This window comes from Oncorhynchus clarkii, chromosome 1, assembly GCF_045791955.1.
Source record: "Oncorhynchus clarkii lewisi isolate Uvic-CL-2024 chromosome 1, UVic_Ocla_1.0, whole genome shotgun sequence".
In the NCBI taxonomy this organism is placed as follows: Eukaryota; Metazoa; Chordata; class Actinopteri; order Salmoniformes; family Salmonidae; genus Oncorhynchus; species Oncorhynchus clarkii.
Window position 1 is genome coordinate 23,159,286 of NC_092147.1, and position 18,580 is coordinate 23,177,865.

An 18,580-nucleotide genomic window follows, 5' to 3' on the forward strand; every position below is an offset into this window, starting at 1 on the left:
ATAGAGCAATACCTAGCCAACTGCCTTGTCCTAGTCTTGTTAGGCCTGCAATCTGGAGGCCATGCACTGCAAGCCTGTGTATGTGTCCAAGAACCTCCCTCTGGCCTCCCCCCACAACAACAACAACATCTGGTGTATTTGGCACACAGGAAAACACATCATTATCAACATCAAACCAGCTTCCTGTTACACATGAATGTTTATTGATGTGTGCTGTTGGTGACCAAGACTATTCCTAGAGCTGGCAGCCCAGCCAAACTGAGCAATCGGGGGAGAAGGGCCTTGGTCAGGGAGGTGAATAAGAACCCGATGATCACTCTGACAGAGCTCCAGAGTTCATCTGTGGAGATGGGAGAACCTTCCAGCAGGACCACCAGCTATGCAGCACTCCACCAATGAGGCCTTTATGGTAGAGTTTCCAGACGGAAGCCACTTCTCAGTAAAAGGCAATATGACAGCCCGCTTGGAGTTTGCCAAAAAGCACCTAAAGACTCTCAGACCATGAGAAACAAGATTCTCTGGTCTGACGAAACCAAGATTGAACTCTTTGGCCTGAATGCCAAGCGTCATGTCTGGAGGAAACCTGGCACCATCCCCACGGTGAAGCATGGTGGTGGAAGCATCATGCGGTGGAGATGTAATTCAGCGGTAGGGACTGGGAGACTAGTCAGGATCGAAGCAAAGATGAACAGAGCAAAGTACAGAGAGATCCTTGATGAAAACCTGCTCGAGAGCGCTCAGGACCTCAGACTGGGGCGAAGGTTCACCTTCCAACAGGACAACAGCCCAAAGCACACATCCAAGACAACGCAGGAGTGGATTCGGGACAAGTCTCTGAATGTCCTTGAATGGCCCAGTCATAGCCCGGACTTGATCGAACATCTCTGGAGAGACCAGAAAATAGCTGTGCAACGACGCTCCCCATCCAAGCTGACAGAGCTTGAAAGGATCTGCGGAGAAGAATGGGAGAACTCCCCGAATGCAAGTGTGCCAAGCTTGTAACGTCATACCCAAGAAGACTCGAGGCTGCAATTGCTGCCAAAGGTGCTTCAACAAAGTACTGAGTAAAGGGTCTGAATACTTATTTAAATGTTATATTTCCGTATTTTTATTTCTTAAAACCTGTTTTTGTTTTGTCATTATGGGGTATTGTGTGTAGATTGATTTAAATCAAGTTTAGAATAGGCTGTAACCTAATAAAATGTGGAAAAAGTCAAGGGTTCTGAAAACTTTCCGAAGGCACTGTAAATCACTTGGTGCTGATTTCATGGTGTTTTTACAGTCTTTTATGTCCAAAAATGAACATTCAAAAAATATATAAGTTTAATAATAATAATACTATTTTGCTCAGAAAACTGGATGGGCCAAATAAAACTGCCTTTGGGCTGCTAGTTGGGGAACTGATGTACTTGTATATGTTTGTGTACACAGTAGTGTCTTACGGCTTCTTTCTCTCCTGAGGTCTGATTGTGGGTTATGTTGGAGATGGAAACTTCCACTGTATAATGGTCATGTACCCCTAATGACCAGGATGAGGTCACTAGAGTTCACTGAGAGACTGGCCAGGTACTGTAGGTCTCTCTTTCCTCTATATTTTCTCCCTAGTTTTTCCTACCTCGTCATTGATCGACCCCTTGTACCTCACCATGGAACTCATTCTCTCTTATCCCTGTCTTCATATTTCTCTGTTTCTCTCTCACTCTGTAGAAAAGCAGTGGCACTGGACGGGACATGCACATGGAAGCACGGGGTGGGCCTGGGAAACGAGTGTTGCTTCGTGAGGAGATGGGACCCCTTGCCATGGAGGTCATGCAGGGCCTCAAGGCCACTCTGGACCCCAAATAACCTAATGAATCCTGGGAAGTTACTGTAACTGAAGGTACTGAAGCTATCACCTTATCACAGAGCACTGAATAAATGAATGAAGTGTACAGTACTACTTAGGGATGCAATACCTCTGTCTGCCACTGGGTGTCAGGCGTTTGGTATATTTGTTTTTGTAGCGTGAGTGACTGACTAGTCCCAAGGGCAAATAGTGTATTATTGTCTGTCCTCTGTTTATCTTCTTAAGTTCCTCAGAATTAAATGCTTCTTTAGATTTTACTACAATATAACTGTATGGCTTGACATTTTTTATGTCAAGCCATTGTAATTAACTAAATCCATCGGTTTGCATTTTGTTTCTGCTCTATTTTGTGCCGTTGATATGTGCATACTGTACTTAAACTGTAAATGGCCCCTTCTGATAGAGAGTTAAGTATTTATTTATATTGCCATGGTGAAGTTGCTCATGTCTCTAAAGATTTCTTCTTACAATCTTATTTGCTCAGTGGTGACATGTGTTGAGACAAGCCAATGAGACTAGAGAAAAACAACCCAGGCTTTATGCAACAGAGCAATAACACCTGTAAGTAGTCACAGGAGTGATCCCAGTTTTCTCCTCAAGAGAATCCATCAATCTATTCAGGACAGAAGAGAACACAGCTTTTGCCTTTTAACATTAGGTGATGGGTCAACAAAGTAGCTTAATGACAAGCATTAGCACACCATTATTTATTGAGTAGATTTGTTAAACTTAACATTTAAGCCTGAATCTAGTTAAGGAAATTACATGAAAAGGCATGTTTATTTTGTCATTTATTTATTATATATATATATTTATATATATATTTATATACAGTACCAGTCAAACGTTTGGACACACCTACTCATTCCAGCATTTTTCTTTATTTTACAAATTTCTACATTGTAGAATAATAGTGAAGACATCAAAACTATGAAATAACACATATGGAATCATGTAGTAACCAAAAAAGTGTTAGAAAAAATCTAAATATTTTTGAGATTCTTCAAAGTAGCCACTCTTTTCCTTGATGGTAGTATTGCACGCCCGTGGCATTCTCTCAACCAGCTTTTTTTTATGTTTTTTTTTTTAATTGAACCTTTATTTAACTAGGCAAGTCAGTTACAAACAAATTCTTATTTACAATGACGGCTTACCCCGGCCTAACCCGGACGACGCTGGGCCAATTGTGCGCCGCCCTATGGGACTCCCAATCATGGCCAGATGTGATACAGCCTAGAATCGAACCAGGGACTGTAGTGACGCCTCTTGCACTGAGATGAATTGCCTTAGACAGCTGGCCTGGAGCCCGAGCTTCATGAGGTAGTCACCTGGAATGCATTTCAATTAACAGGTGTGGAATTTCATTCCTTCTTAATGAGTTTGAGCCAATCAGTTGTGTTGTGACAAGGTAGGGGTGGTGTACAGAAGATAGCCCTATTTGGTAAAATACCAAGTTCATATTATGGCAAGAACAGCTCAAATAAGCAAAGAGAAACGACAGTCCATCATTACTTTAAGACATGAAGGTCAGTCAATCCGGAACATTTCAAGAACTTCAAGTGTAAAAACCATCAAGCATCAATTGCTTCACAGAGTTCAAGTAACAGACACATCTCAACATTAACTGTTCAGAGGAGACTGCGTGAATCAGGCCTTCATTGTCAAATTGCTGCAAAGAAACCACTACTTAAGGACACAAATAATAAGAAGAGACTTGCTTGGGCCAAGAAATATGAGCAATGGACATTAGACCAGTGGAAATCTGTCCGTGGCTCTGATGAGTTCAAATGTTTGATTTTTGGTTCCAACCGCCGTGTCTTTGTGAGACGCAGAGTAGGTGAACGGATGATCTCTGCAGGTGTGGTTCCCACTGTGAAGCATGGAGGAGGAGGTGTGATGGTGTGGGGGGGCTTTGCTGGTGACACTATCTGTGATTTATTTAGAATTCAAGGCACACTTAACCAGCATGGTTTACACAGCATTCTGCAGCGATAAGCCATCCCATCTGGTTTGCGCTTAGTGGGACTATCATTTGTTTTTCAGCTGGACAATGACCCAACACACCTGCAGCCTGTAAGGGCTATTTGATCAAGAAGGAGAGTGATGGAGTGCAAAGCTGTCATCAAGGCAATGGGTGGCTATTTTGAAGAATCTAAAATATAAAACATATATTGATTTATTTAACACTTTTTTGGTTACTGCATGATTCCATATGTGTTATTTGAAGGTTTTGATGTCTTCACTATTATTCTACAATGTAGAAAATAGTACAAATAAAGAAAAACCCTTGAAGGAGTTGCTGTGTCCAAACTTTTGACTGGTACTGTGTATATATCATTATCAGTATTCATCCCACAGATTGCACATCAAAATCATCAAACAATTAGTTGGTACCTCCAAAACAGGCACCCATTCACATCCTTGGAAAAAAAGTCATCTCAAAACATTAAATGAAATCAAGGTATATGGCCCTTTAGCAGAGTCGGGCAGGGATACAGTTAGCAGGAGACATGAATATGTATAGTATACTCTATCATAACTGACTAGTAGTCTGTCTTCCCTGTGTTCCTTGTTCAGTTGAAGCTTGGTGGTTGTCTGCTTGCTAATGAATTGTTTATAGTGGCCTCACAGGTACTATATTCTCTACATTTTCACCCTACAGAAATTGAAAAAATATTCACCCATTTGTTGAGCTATGTTAGTATTTTTCTTCCAGAATCATCATTCTGTTATTCTTTATACACTAGAGGCATTCTGAAGAGTAATGTATGTTTTCTGACAGATTTGCGAAAACAAATCTTGTTAAATGTGAATAAATAAGTTATAACCCCGGAATAGCTCCACGATGTGACTGTCATTTTTGGGTTGATAGGTCTTTAATATGTCCATTACATTAAGTCACATCAGCCAACACAACCAGAGAGGACCTGACCTATTTCATCAGAAAACATGTGGGGCACAGACAGTAGCTTAGACCAAGAGGCATCACACATACACACACATGAACACACTCAAGGCCCTTACAGGGAAATTACAAATTCTGGTCAGCGTTTCCCCATCGCAGCAAAAACCTGGTGGACAAAAACAAGGAGAAAGAGTGTGTATGTCATGTCGAGTTTATGTAACTGTAAACATTAGCAAAATAAAGGGAGCGATACCACATTCACACAGGGAAAATGGACATCTAAATTGTAAACATTTCAAACACAGACCAACACATAGTATTGTCTCAGACTTCTATTTGACCCTTTAGCAAATCAGGCTCTCACACTACAGAGAATGCTGCATCATAACCCCAACCTCAACCACACCACATGTATGCTTACGGACGTCATCCTCACAGCCCCAGAACATAGAAAAACATAAACCAACGACCCCCAACAGTCCCCCACGACACATAAGCACACTCACACACATTCACCCACCACCAAGCATAAACGACGTACCCCTCCACACACTAACGCACACAGAACAGGTGTAGTCTGACTGATATTTTCACTGCCCCGACACATATAGAAGCATTATCTACACCCCTCCACACACACACACACATAACCCAAACAGAAACCTACATAGACAGACCCTGCCTGCCACACCAATGCTGCACTTCACACATCGCTGCTCCACCTCAAAGTAAAGACTAAGACAAGCGCATGTCTCTTCAACTAATGATTGGGTGGGTGGGTGCTGTAACTCTGGGGATTGGGGGAAAGCCTTTTGTTGCATTACCAGACAACGTCCTGGGAGTCGACCCTGCCCTGGCACACAGGGTTCATCCAGCCCTATTCTTCATCTTTTTCTTTATCTTCATTATCCTCCTCTGTCTCTTCCTGATGAAGGCCATGAGATGGCTGGATCCAGATGAGTGATATGGAGCCAGGCAGGGCCAAACTCAGGAGGCAAAATGGAAGGCAGAGCAGAGCAAGGGCCAGACCCCCGGAGGAGCCCAGAGAGGACCAGGCCATGTGGCGTGGTGACTGGCTGGCTGGGGGGCCAAGCAGCCTGGTGAGGCAGTTGGCCTGGAGGGATGGTCAGCCTAGTTGGGCCAACATAGGGACTGGCAGTTAGCAGCCTTTAGGGCTAGGGGGGAGGTGGCAGGGAGGAGGGGCACTCTTTTATGCATGTGGAAGTGAAAGTATAAGCTTAATGTTTTTTCTTTTGGTTCCGTTTGCTAGGAATTCTCTTGATAGATTGATAGATCAATTGATAGATAGGTTGTTTTGATTGTTTAGTTTTTTTGGTTACTTCAGTGTCCAGATATCCATGATAGGAACATAAAGTGTCCTGATAGATAAAGAGAGAAATGGAGGGGAGATGTTAACCATACATTAAAGTGGATACACAAAGACAGTTCAGAAGGTTATTTCGAGTGCATCATTTACGTTTACAGTATGCTCTAGCTTCAAACTGACTAAGAATGTGAGTTTTATTGAGGGTGGTCATATGTGTGCGTACTGCGTATGCATTATGCAGCGAGTGAGTGAGCTATGTGGATCATAATGTTCTTTGAAACACCTCGTGTCACCAGTCTCCTGTGTGGAAGAGAAGGAGGTGAGGAGATGCTCTCACCTTGAACAGTAGGAGTAGGAGCACAGAGGTCAGTCAGTCTGAAGGATGCTCAGGGCAGGAACGATTGATCTCAAACCAGGAGTCTATACAGCTGAACAGAAAGAGGAGAAAACCCACCATCATCACATGAATGCACATATCTCTCTGGCCTTAGCTACAGTACATCGCAAGGGCCTAAATGTATTGCCCCACTGAGTATAATTAATCTAGTGGTCATTTCAGGCTGTGTGTAATCCTGTGAGCCTGCATGCGTATTGTACAGTCAGGATCAGGAACTGAGCTCAGTCTGAAGGTGTGTCCTAAAATGGCACCCTATTTCCTGTGGCAACCTACTTTTGACCAGAGCCCCCAATTGACCCTAATCAAAAGTAGTTCACTATATAAGGGACATGGTGCCATTTGATTAGTCCCACCGTCTCACCTTTTGTGATAGATGCAGAGGCACGGCAGTCTGGCGATGGTGTTTCCTTGCTGCAGCTCCTCCAGACAGATTACACACTCCCCGGCATCCCTGGCCAGCACGTCATCTGGAACACACACACAAACACACAAGCAGACGCACACACAGGCAAGCAGGTACACATACACACAAACACACAAAAGAAAACACAAGACAACCGTGAGCGGCAATGACACATCATCAAATTGTACCTAATATGAAATAGCAAAGGCAGTGGCACATCAAGATCAACAACAAATCTGTAAATTACTATAGGCTTTACAACTACAGCAGCAATAGAACAGAAATACCAGAATAGAACAGAGCAAAAGACACACAGCTGGGGACTAGTCAGATGGAAGAACATCTAGTCGGTGCGTCAGAAAGAGGTCTAGGCCTGATCTGGTTGCTGTTATGTAAATAAACAGCAGGGGGCAGCATTGAACACTGTCTAGTCTGGACCAACAAATCAAAATCAAATCACATTTTATGTCACATGCACCGAATACAACAGTGAAATGCTTACTTACAAGCCCTTAACCAACAATGCAGTTTTAAAAAAATATTTAAAAAATGCCTGAAAAAAAAGAATAAGAAATAAAATAAACAAATTATTAAAGAGCAGCAGTAACATAACAATAGTGAGGCTATGTACAGGGGGTACCGGTACAGAGTCAATGTGCGGGGGCATCGACTACGCAAGGTAATTGAGGTAATATGTACATGTAGGTAGAGTGACTATGCATAGATAATAACAGAGTAGCAGCAGCGTAAAAGAGGGGGGCAATGCAAGTAGTCTGGGTAGCCATTTGATTAGATGTTCAGGAGTCTTAAGGCTTGGGGAAAGAAGCTGTTTAGAAGCCTCTTGGATCTAGACTTGATGCTCCGGTACCACTTGTCATGCGGTAGCAGAGAGAACAGTCTATGACTAGGGTGGTTGAAGTCTTCCTCTGACACCGCCTGGTATAGAGGTCCTGGATGGCAGGAAGCTTGGCCCCAGTGATGTACTGGTGCAGCTGTAGAACCTTTTCAGGATCTGAGGACTCCTGAGGGTGGAATTGGTTTTGTCGTTCCCTCTTCACGACTGTCTTGGTGTGCTTGGACCATGGTAGTTTGTTGGTGATGTGGACACCAAGGAACTTGAAGCTCTCAACCTGTTCCACAGCAGCCCCGTCGATGAGAATGGGGCCGTGCTGTGCAAACTGTTTCAACTGGGAAGCATGCGACAGGCTTAAGCCGGTAAAACCCTGCATCAGTCTTTAGTAGAATGACATCAGAGAGGATGGATGACGTTTTACGTGCTCCTAACAAACTGTTATTTGTTTGTGTTTTGCGATGTTTGTAACTTATTTTTTTATTTTGTACATGTTGCTGCTACTGTCTCTTATGACCGAAAATAACTTATGGACATCAGAACATCGATTGCTCACCACGAACTGGAAGAAGCTTTTTCCTTTAACGAGTCCGACGTGACGGATATACTGCTTTCCCGGGAACAGGCCCAAATCCCCGTCATTTGTGTGAAGAGAAGATGGAGAAAAAGGGGTGGATGTCGGGCTGCCTTCTGAGAATTTGTAGGCGAGCGAATAATCCCCCATTGCCATCAGTTCTATTGGCCAACGTGCAATCATTGGAAAATAAAATCGATGACCTACGAGCAAGATTGAACTACCAACAGGACATTAAAAACGTATCTTATGTTTTACCGAGTTGTGGCTGAACGACAACATGAATAACATACAGCTGGCGGGTTTTACACTGTATTGGTAGGATATAACAGCAGCCTCTGGTAAGACAAGGGGTGACGGTCTACGTATATTTGTAAACAACAGCTGGGGCACAATATCTAAGGAAGTCTCAAGGTTTTGCTCACCTGAGGTAGAGTATCTCATGATAAGCTGTAGGCTACACTATCTACCTTGAGAGTTTTCATCTGTATTTTTCGTAGCTGTCTACATACCACCACAGACCGATGCTGGCACTAAGACCACACTCAATGAGCTGTATACGGCCATAAGCAAACAGGAAACCGCTCATCCAGAAGCGGCGCTCCTAGTGGCCGGGGACTTTAATGCAAGGAAACTGTTAATCTGTTTTACCAAATTTCTACCAGCATGTTAAATGTGCAACCAGAGGGGAAAAATATCGAGGCCACCTTTACTCCACACACAAAGATGCATACAAAGCTCCCCCTCACCCTTCCATTGGCAAATCTGACCATAATTATATCCTCCTGATTCCTGCTTACAAGCAATAATTAAAGCAGGAAGCACCAGTGACTCGGTCAATTAAAAAAGTGATCAGATGAAGCAGATGCTAAGCTACAGGACTGTTTTGCTAACACAGACTGGAATATGTTCCGGGATTCTTCCGATGGCATTGATGAGTACACCACATCAGTCACTGGCTTCATCAATAAGTGCATCGATGACGTCGTCCCCACAGTGACTGTTCGTACATACCCCAACCAAAAGCCATGGATTACAGGGAACATCCGCACTGAGCTAAAGGGTAGAGCTGCCGCTTTCAAGGAGCAGGACTCTAACCCAAAAGCTTTTAAGAAATTCCTCCATACCCTCAGACGAACCATCAAACAGGCAAAGCGTCAATACAGGACTAAGATTAAATCATAATACACCGACTCCGACGCTCGTCGGATGTGGCAGGGCTTGCAAACTATTACAGATTACAAAGGGAAGCACAGCCGAGAGCTGCCCAGTGACACGAGCCTACCAGACAAGCTAAATTACTTAAATTGCTGCATCGAGGCAAGTAACACTGAAACATGCATCCGCTGTTCCAGGCGACTGTGTGATCACGCTCTCCGCAGCCGATGTGAGTAAGACCTTTAAACAAGTCAACATTCAAAAAGCCGCAAGGCCAGACAGATTTCCAGGGCATGTATTCAGAGCGTGCGCTGACCAATTGGCAAGTGTCTTCACTGACATTTTCAACCTCTTCCTGTCTGAATCTGTAATACCAACATGTTTCAAGCATACCACCATAGTCCCTGTGCCCAAGAACACTAAGGTACCCTGCCTAAATGACTACTGAACCATGCTTTGAAAGGCTGGTCATGGCTCACATCAACACCATTACATCAGAAATCCTAGATCCACTCCAGATCCACAGATGATGCAATCTCTATTGCACTCCACACTACCCTTTCCCACCTGGACAAAAGGAACCCCTGTGTGAGAATGCTTTTCATTGACTACAGCTCAGCGTTCAACACCATAGTGCCCTCAAGCTCATCACTAAGCTAAGGACCCTGGGACTAAGCCCCTCCCTCTGCAACTGGATCCTGGACTTCCTGATGTGCTGCCCACAGGTGGTAAGGGTAGGTAACAACACATCCACCACTCTGATCCTCAACACTGGGGCCCCTCAGGGGTGCGTGCTCAGTCCCCTTCTGTACTCCCTGTTCACTCCGACTGCAAAGCACTACAGAGGGTAGTGTGAACGGACCATCCAGGACCTCTATACCAGGCGGTGTCAGAGGAAGGCCCTAAAAATTGTCAAAGACTCCAGCCACCCTAGTCATAGACTGTTCTCTCTGCTACCGCATGGCAAGCGGTACCGGAGCGCCAAGTCTAGGTCCAAAAGGCTTCTAAACAGCTTCTACCCCCAAGCCATAAGACTCCTGAACACCTAATCAAATGGCTACACAGACTATTTGCACTGCCCCCCCCCCCCCCTTTACACCGCTACTACTCTCTGTTGTTATCATCTATATCATCTTTAATAACTCTACCTACATGTACATATTACCTCAAATAACTGGTATCCTGTACAGGTATCCCCCCTGTATATAGTTTTGCTATTATTATTTAACTGCTGCTCTTTAATTACTTGTTACTTTTATTTCTTATTCTTATCTGTATTTTTTTAACTGTTGTTGGTTTGGGGCTCGTAAGTAAGCATTTCACTGTAAGGTCTACACCTGTTGTGTTCGGCGCATGTGACTAATAACATTTGATTTGATTTGATTTTGATATATTATAACAACATTTTGTTGTTGTTGTTGTTTTGGTGTTTGTCAGGGTTTTTTTCCGGCTGTTCGCGCACACAATATTTTTTCTTGAGGCAAGGCAAAGTTCAGTAGCCGAAGTCTACACCCCTTTGTCTGTGATTGATTAACAGTAGGAGTGGGAACTATGGATGGGATTCTTCAATTAAGTGCTGAGGCGACTAGTTTTCATGCAAAGTTTTTCACTTGAGAAATGCTGCAACAACCATCCTAGTTTGATGTAAAATTTTGCGACTAAGACCTCAACAAAAATGTCAATTGAATTCAGATTTCTTGAATTATTCTGACTATTTGAGGAAATGTTATTGGCTATGAGGTTGCTATAGTGCCTCAAGAGGGACAAACAGCAATATTGCTGATTTTTTCTCATTTTTCAAGCGAAGTTATTTTATGTAGTATTTTGTATTTGTATTTATGGACTAATTGGATATATGGATTAATTCCTGCCAAGGCAGCAGCTACTGTTCCTGGGGTCCCCAAAAATTAAGGCAGTTATATAATTTTAAAAACATTACAATACAATTCACAACAGATTTCACAACACATTAAGTGTGTGCCCTCAGGCCACTACACCTCATTATGACAGACCTCTCCCTATCTTAGCTACTGTTGCATCAAAATGTTTTGACCATGACAGTTTACAATTCAGGGTTACTCCAAGCAGTTTAGTCTCCTTAACCTCTATGCAATCGGTGTCCCTATACCGGGACGGTTGAGTTAATGTGCACTAATGTGATTAGCATGACGTTGTAAGTAACAGAAAACATTCCAGGTCATAGACATGTCTTATATGGGCAAAAAGCTTACATTCTTATTAATCTACATGCACTGTCTAGTTTACAGTAGCTATTAAAGTGAAAAAATACCATGCTATTGTTTGAGGAGAGTGCACAACAACAAATAAATGAATTACGGCAACTGGTTTGATACATTCACCTCTGAAGGTACAAAATGTACTTAGATTCAGGAATCTTGCTCTGATTTGTCATCCTGGGGGTCCCAGAGATAACATGTAGCATAGTTTGTTTGCTAAAATAAATGTTTATATTCAAATGTAGGAACTGGGTTCTACAGTTTGGACCGCTGCTGTCTCTGGCTCCACACCCACCCCACCCCACCAATTTGACACATTTGGTTAGACATAAATTATTGTTCAGTATTGCAATGCATCACTGGATCAATCTGAAACTTTGCACACACACTGCTGCCATGTAGTGGCCAAAAAATGTCAATTGCACCTAAACTGAAATATTATATTATGGCCTTTCTCTTGCATTTCAAAGAAGATGGAATAACAAAGAAAAAATTGAAAATGCATTTTTTTGTTTGTATTATAATTTACTAATTTACTTGCTAATGTGTTATATTCTCCTACATTAATTTCACATTTCCACAAATGTCAAAGTGTTTCCTTTCAAATGGTATTAGGAATATGTATATCGTTGCTTCACATCCTGAGATACAGGCAGTTAGATTAGGGTATGTCATTTTAGGTGAAAATTGAAAAAAGTGTCAGATCCTTAAGTTAACTTTCTCAATTCCCACATTATTCATAACAAGATTTAGTTGAGGTTTAGGGTTTAGTGAATGATTTGTCCCAAATAAAACACTTTTTGTTTTTGAAATATTTAGGACTAACTTATTTCTTGCCACCCAATCTGAAACTAACTGCAGCTCTTTGTTAAGTGTTGCAGTGATTCTACTTGCTGTGGTAGCTGATGTGTATAGTGTTGAGTCACCAGGATACAGTACATAGACACAAAGCTATACTCAGAGCCCTTGGCAGGTCATTAGTAAAGATTGAAAAAAGTAAGGGGCCTAAGACAGCTGCCCTGGGGAATGCCTGACTCTACCCGGATTATGTTGGAGAGGTTTCCATTAAAAACACCCTCTGTGTTTTGTTAGACAGGTAACTCTCAATCCACAATATAGCAGGGCATGTAAAGCCATAACACAAGTTTTTCCAGCAGCAGATTATCATTGATAATGTCAAAAGCTGCACTGATGTCAAACAAAACAGCTCCAACAATATTTGTATTATCAATTTCGCTCAGCCAATTATCAGTAATTTGTGTAAGTGCAGTACATGTGCATTTCCCTTCCATGTAAGTGCTGAAAATCTGTTGTTAATTTGTTTACTGTGAAATAGCACTGTATCTGGTCAAACACTATTTTTTCCAAAAGTTTACTAAGTGTTGGTAACAAGCTGATTAGCCGGCTGTTTGAGCCAGTAAAGGGTGACTTTTGCTTCCCTCCAGGCCTGAGGGAAGATACTTTCCTGTAGGCTTAGATTGAAGAGATGGCAAATAGGAATGGCAATATCATCTGCTATCATCCTCAGTAATTTTCCATCCATGTTGTCAGACCCAGGTGGCTTGTCATTGTTGATACAACAATAATTTTTTCACCTCTTCTACACTCACTTTACTGAATTCTAAATTACAATGCTTGTCTTTAATAATTTGGTCAGTTATGCATAGATGTTTAGAATTTGTTGTTGGAATGTCATGCTTACGTTTGCTAACCTTGCCAATTAAAAAATCATTAAAGTAGTTGGCAATATCAAGGACAACAACCACCCGAGCCACTGCCTGTTCACCCCGCTATCATCCAGAAGGCGAGGTCAGTACAGGTGCATCAAAGCAGGGACCGAGAGACTGAAAAAAAGCTTCTATCTCAAGGCCATCAGACTGTTAAACAGCCACCACTAACATTGAGTGGCTGCTGCCAACATACTGACTCAACTCCAGCTCACTTTAATCATGGAAATTGATGTAAAAAAATTATCACTAGCCACTTTAAACAATGCCACTTAATATAATGTTTACATACCCTACATTACTCATCTCATATGTATATACTGTACTCGATACCATCTACTGCATCTTGCCTATGCCGTTCTGTACCACCACTCATTCATATATGTTTATGTACATATTCTTTATCCCTTTACACTTGTGTGTATAAGGTAGTAGTTTTGGAATTGTTAGGTTAGATTACTCGTTGGTTATTACTGCATTGTCGGAACTAGAAGCACAAGCATTTCGCTACACTCGCATTAACATCTGCTAACCATGTGTATGTGACAAATCAAATTTGATTTTATTTGATTTGACTTATCAGTACATTTTGTGATGAATGAGCCATCAGATTCATTGAATGATGGAGCGGAGTTAGTCTTTTTGCCCAAAACTTCATTTAAGGTGCTCCAAAGCTTTTTCTATCATTCTTTATATAATTTATCTCTGTTTCACAGTACAGTTTATTCTTCTTTTTATTCAGGTTAGTCACATGATTTCTCAATTTACAGTATGTTTGCCAATACAGTATCTTTGCCAGACTTATTTGCTATTCCTTTTGCCTCAACCCTCTCAACCATACAAGTTTTATTCCTCATCAATACACAGAGATTTAACAGTTTTACATTTACTCAATGGGTGCATGTTTATTAGTAATTGGAATAAGCCATTTCATAAATGTGTCAAGTGCAGCGTCTGATTGCTCTTCATTACACACCACAGACCAGCAAATATTATTTACACCTTCAACATAGGAATCACTAAAAAACTTATTGTATGACCTCTTATACACTATATGTGACCTGTTTCAGGAAACTAGGCGTATGTCGCGAGTCACTACTTCACATGGGCCATTTGAATGTAATATACTGTTTTTTAATCCAAATTAATTTTTTGGCAGAAATGGCTTCTGGAACATGTGAACTTTCATGTGCCTTAATAACAAACTTGTATGCCATCTGTAAATATGAATACAATTGTTAAATTACCAGCCTAGTTGGTTTAGCCACAGAAAAAGTGAGCAACCTTCCTGCTAGCCATGATTGGCTGAGATAATGAGTGGGCTGGACATGCCGAGAGATGAATTCGGAATGGTCTGCCATATAGCACACTTCTGTCTATTTGAGCTGTTTAGTACGTGTAGGTAATCCTGTCTAACACTGCTTTAAAAAAATATATATTGCTTAGTAGATCTGCACAAGTGTTGCTCTCCACTTTCTGGAGAACTGAGCTTTGAAATCAGTGGAATTAGAGTATGATAGCTAATGAGATGGAGAAAACACCTGTCTCCGGATTATATCTTCAAAGTAAGGGCAACCATGGCATCCCTGACAGGGAGAAGTGTCCAACCATGATGTATATGAGAAAAATAGTCTAGCTAGCTACATTTTCAGATATTACACGTTTCTAATTTTGACAAAGTCGTTTTCATGTCGAGTTAAAGTGAAATGTTAGCTAGCCAGCTAATGTTAGCTGCCTGGCTCGCTAGCTAACATTATATGTATGATCTTATTATTCGTATCTCAGTGCTATTTGCTTGGCTAGTTACAGCCTAATGTTAGCTAGCTAACATTGAACCTGGTTGGTTAGCTACCTGCAGATTCATGCAGGGTAGTAACGTCATGAATTGAGATTATGGTGTATTGTTTACCTAGCTAGCTAGCTACATGTCTTAACAAAAGACTCCACGATGCAAGTAACCATTTTGGGTGTGTTCGTAAAGTCAGTCTGGCCATCTACTCCGATTTCAGAGCACTCTCGTCTGAATGTGCCAGAGCGCAGAATATGGCCATACGGACAATCTGACAGCACAGTTGCAGTCACCAATGCTCAGGATAACATAAAAACAGCCTAACCAGCTCTGCTATGGAGAGTAATGTTCAGTGAGCTATTCTCTCATTTGTGTCTGGAGGTAGTTAGCCAGTTAGCTTGGGTGCTTGTACAGAAAGCCCTGATCAACCCTTAAAGACATGGGTCGGCTAAAGCTTAAGAGGGTGTGAACGATGCTGAATTGGGTGTAGACAGAGAAGAGCTCTCCAGTTGGTACCAAAACATTCAAAGGCCATTTTCTTAAAAGTGAGGTTACTAGTTTATCAACTTTCAAAGCAGAATTACTTTCCCATTGATTGTCAAATTCAGTGTATGATATAACATTTTGTAGCTCTATGTTTCTGTTTTATAAAAACAAAACACAATTTCAAATTTTTCTACATAAGACTGAATCAAGGCAGTCGGTCACACATTATGCCCATCCTTTGGAACTTTGGTTTTCCTAGATATGCCTACTGTATTATGATCACTACATCTGATGGATTTGGATACTGCTTTAGAGAGGATTTCTGCAGCATTAGTAAAGATTTGATTAATGCATAAATACCCTAGTAGGTTGACTGATAACCTGAACCAGGTTGCAGGCACTGGTTACAGTTTGATGAAAGCCAGTCAATATTTAGGTCACCCAGAAAATATACCTCTCTGTTGATATCACATACATTATCAAGTATTTCACAGATATCATCCAGATACTGACTATTAGCACTTGGTGATCTATAGCAGCTTCCCACAAGAATGAGCTTCAGGTGACATGAGATCCTCTCAACAGCATTTGACATGAGATCCTCTCTAAGCTTTACAGGAACATGACATGAACATACACAGCAACACCTCCACTATTGGCATTCCTGTCTCTTCTGCAGATGTTATAACCATGTATTCCTACCATTGTATCATCAAAGGAATTATCTAAGTGGGTTTCAGAGATAGACAGTATATGAATGTTATCGGTTACTAGCAAGTTATCGATTTCATGAATGATGCTCCACATGTTAATTTTAGGAATGACAGGGGCAATCAGGGGAGTTAGAGGGACATAAATTAGATTACTTACATTATGACTGCCAACGCTCCTCGGACAATGTACATTTGCAGCAGCACTATGACAACTCAGCAACACAATGGTAGGGATTATCTGAGCAGGTCTTGGGTCACAGATAAGTCATTGGCTGCATTCCAAACACTTAAAAGACACACCCTCTGATGACGTACCATGACGTTTTCACTTGCAGGGCAAGGGGTGAGGGAGGAAGGAAGGAATTTTAAATAGACCACCCTTGCCCGGAAATTCGTCCCTCGTTCGTCCCGCGACGATTGTGTTTTCAGTCACCGGTAGCTTGTGGGTGCTTTATATGTGCTACAGTCAATTATGATTGCATGTCTACTAATATTAACTATATAATTATTCATATACGCCTACTGTATGATAGCTAGCAAATAAATTAGCTAGCCTGCCTACCTGGAACATCTGAAGAAGGAAAATGTTTTATTTCTACAATTTCCAAAAGATAACCAAACAAAAACATTACTTTTACTAGATGTGTTTGTGCCGTCATGTGTACTAGTAGCACAGTTTATTTACATTTGTTTTTACTTACACTTGTATCTTGACTTCTCCATATTGACGTTGAGGTTTTAAGTCTTAGTGGCTGTACAATCGTCACAAATTTAATCATGGGGCGTTTCAGTCCCCGAAGTGAACATAATTGTACACTCGCAAACTCGATTCAAAACGAGGGCTGAGGGGCTTACGTTGCGAACTTCACTTGCTTGGCTAATCATTTGGACTGACGACAAAGATGGTTATGGGGATTCCCCCAAGAGCATAAGTCGAGGGTAAGTGGATGAGCGTGTGTCTCTTACAAGTTTGAAACGCAGCCACTGTCTCAATGCAGCCTTGAAATGCATGGACAGGGTCTAGGAGCGAAGATGATTTGGATTTACTCCTTAGTATGCGAGGCACAGACGTTCACTTCGCCTTGTCGAGTTCTGCTAGGAGCAAACCGAACCTAGTATTCGGGCGCCTTTACACAGTGCCACCACCACATCATTGTTTGGCTTGTAGACCCAACATGGCTCACAGTTACTGTCTCTGTGCACAGGAAGAACCTGGAGACTGTGTTGTGCTGTGCTGTGCTGCGTTGTGCTGTGCTGCCCATTACAAAAAATACACATGAAAAGATCACAAAAAAATAAAGAAGAAAAATTTGTTGTTGAAATTTTCAAGAGTCAGATGTGGGTTGAACACGTGTTAAGTTTTCCCCCTACTTCAAGCTACATCTGGTCTCCCATCCAGGGACTGACCAGGACTGACCCTAAGTAGCTAGATAAAAGCAAACACTCTCAAATCCATAGACTAAGCTGTGGATGCAAGGACTGACCATCTAAGATATCAAAATTCTAGTTTTAACCATCGTTATTTTACACTATACAGTGTTTGTTTACATTTACTTTGTTTACAAACAGAGTAAAACAATATTATATTTTGGGTTCTGATGGAGTACAACAATTAAACTAAACTCATGAGGCATTTGTACATTCTATTCTTCAAGAATCAATGGGTATATAAATCCAAAAATGGATTGCCCCTTTAATAGGTAGCACCCTTCATACAGCAAAACTATGTTGCCATTTGAACATGATCCATTAACCTGCCCCCAAAAATGATTCTGTCCAGTGTTCCGCGAATGTCCCTCAAAATCATTCCCTGGTCCCGCATTTGGGCTTTTTAGATGTTCCTACCCTAACTCCACCAGTGGAAATCATCTTTTCACATGTGAGGAGAATAACATTATTTCAACCCCACAGGTGCATCTGCAATTCCAACCCCACAAGTGCATCTGCAATTCCACATGTGAAAGTGAGATTTTCAAGTGTGGAGTTTTCTTACATGTGAAATGGAAAATGGGATTTTCACATGTGAATTTGAAAATCACAGTTATAGAATTGCAAGTTAACATATGAAAAATAATGACATGAAAGTCATATTTGCAGTTTCACGTGTAAGAAAACTCCCTTTGAAAATCTAACTTTCACATGTGGAATTGCAGATGCACCTGTGGGGT

At 41.6% G+C, this 18,580-nt stretch overlaps 1 protein-coding gene across 3 annotated transcripts in view; it reads right to left on the minus strand.

The window, feature by feature from the left end:
* Positions 1–2,497: 2,497 nt before the first annotated feature.
* The window catches only part of LOC139387610 (E3 ubiquitin-protein ligase znrf1-like), a 45,341-nt gene continuing 29,258 nt past the window's right edge, over positions 2,498–18,580 (minus strand). Inside the window, exons 3-6 of one of the 3 annotated variants that reach the window (XR_011629221.1) lie at positions 6,837–6,942; positions 6,416–6,506; positions 5,576–6,130; positions 2,498–4,917 (exon numbers count right to left, since the gene is read on the minus strand). Coding sequence is in view for 1 of the 3 variants with exons in the window: in XM_071133993.1 (XP_070990094.1) it covers positions 6,449–6,506; positions 6,837–6,942 (164 nt within the window). In the remaining 2 variants the exon portion in view is untranslated. Of the gene's footprint in view, positions 6,131–6,361; positions 6,507–6,836; positions 6,943–18,580 lie in introns of all 3 variants that reach the window. The other 2 variants (XR_011629223.1, XM_071133993.1) reach the window with 2 other exon arrangements.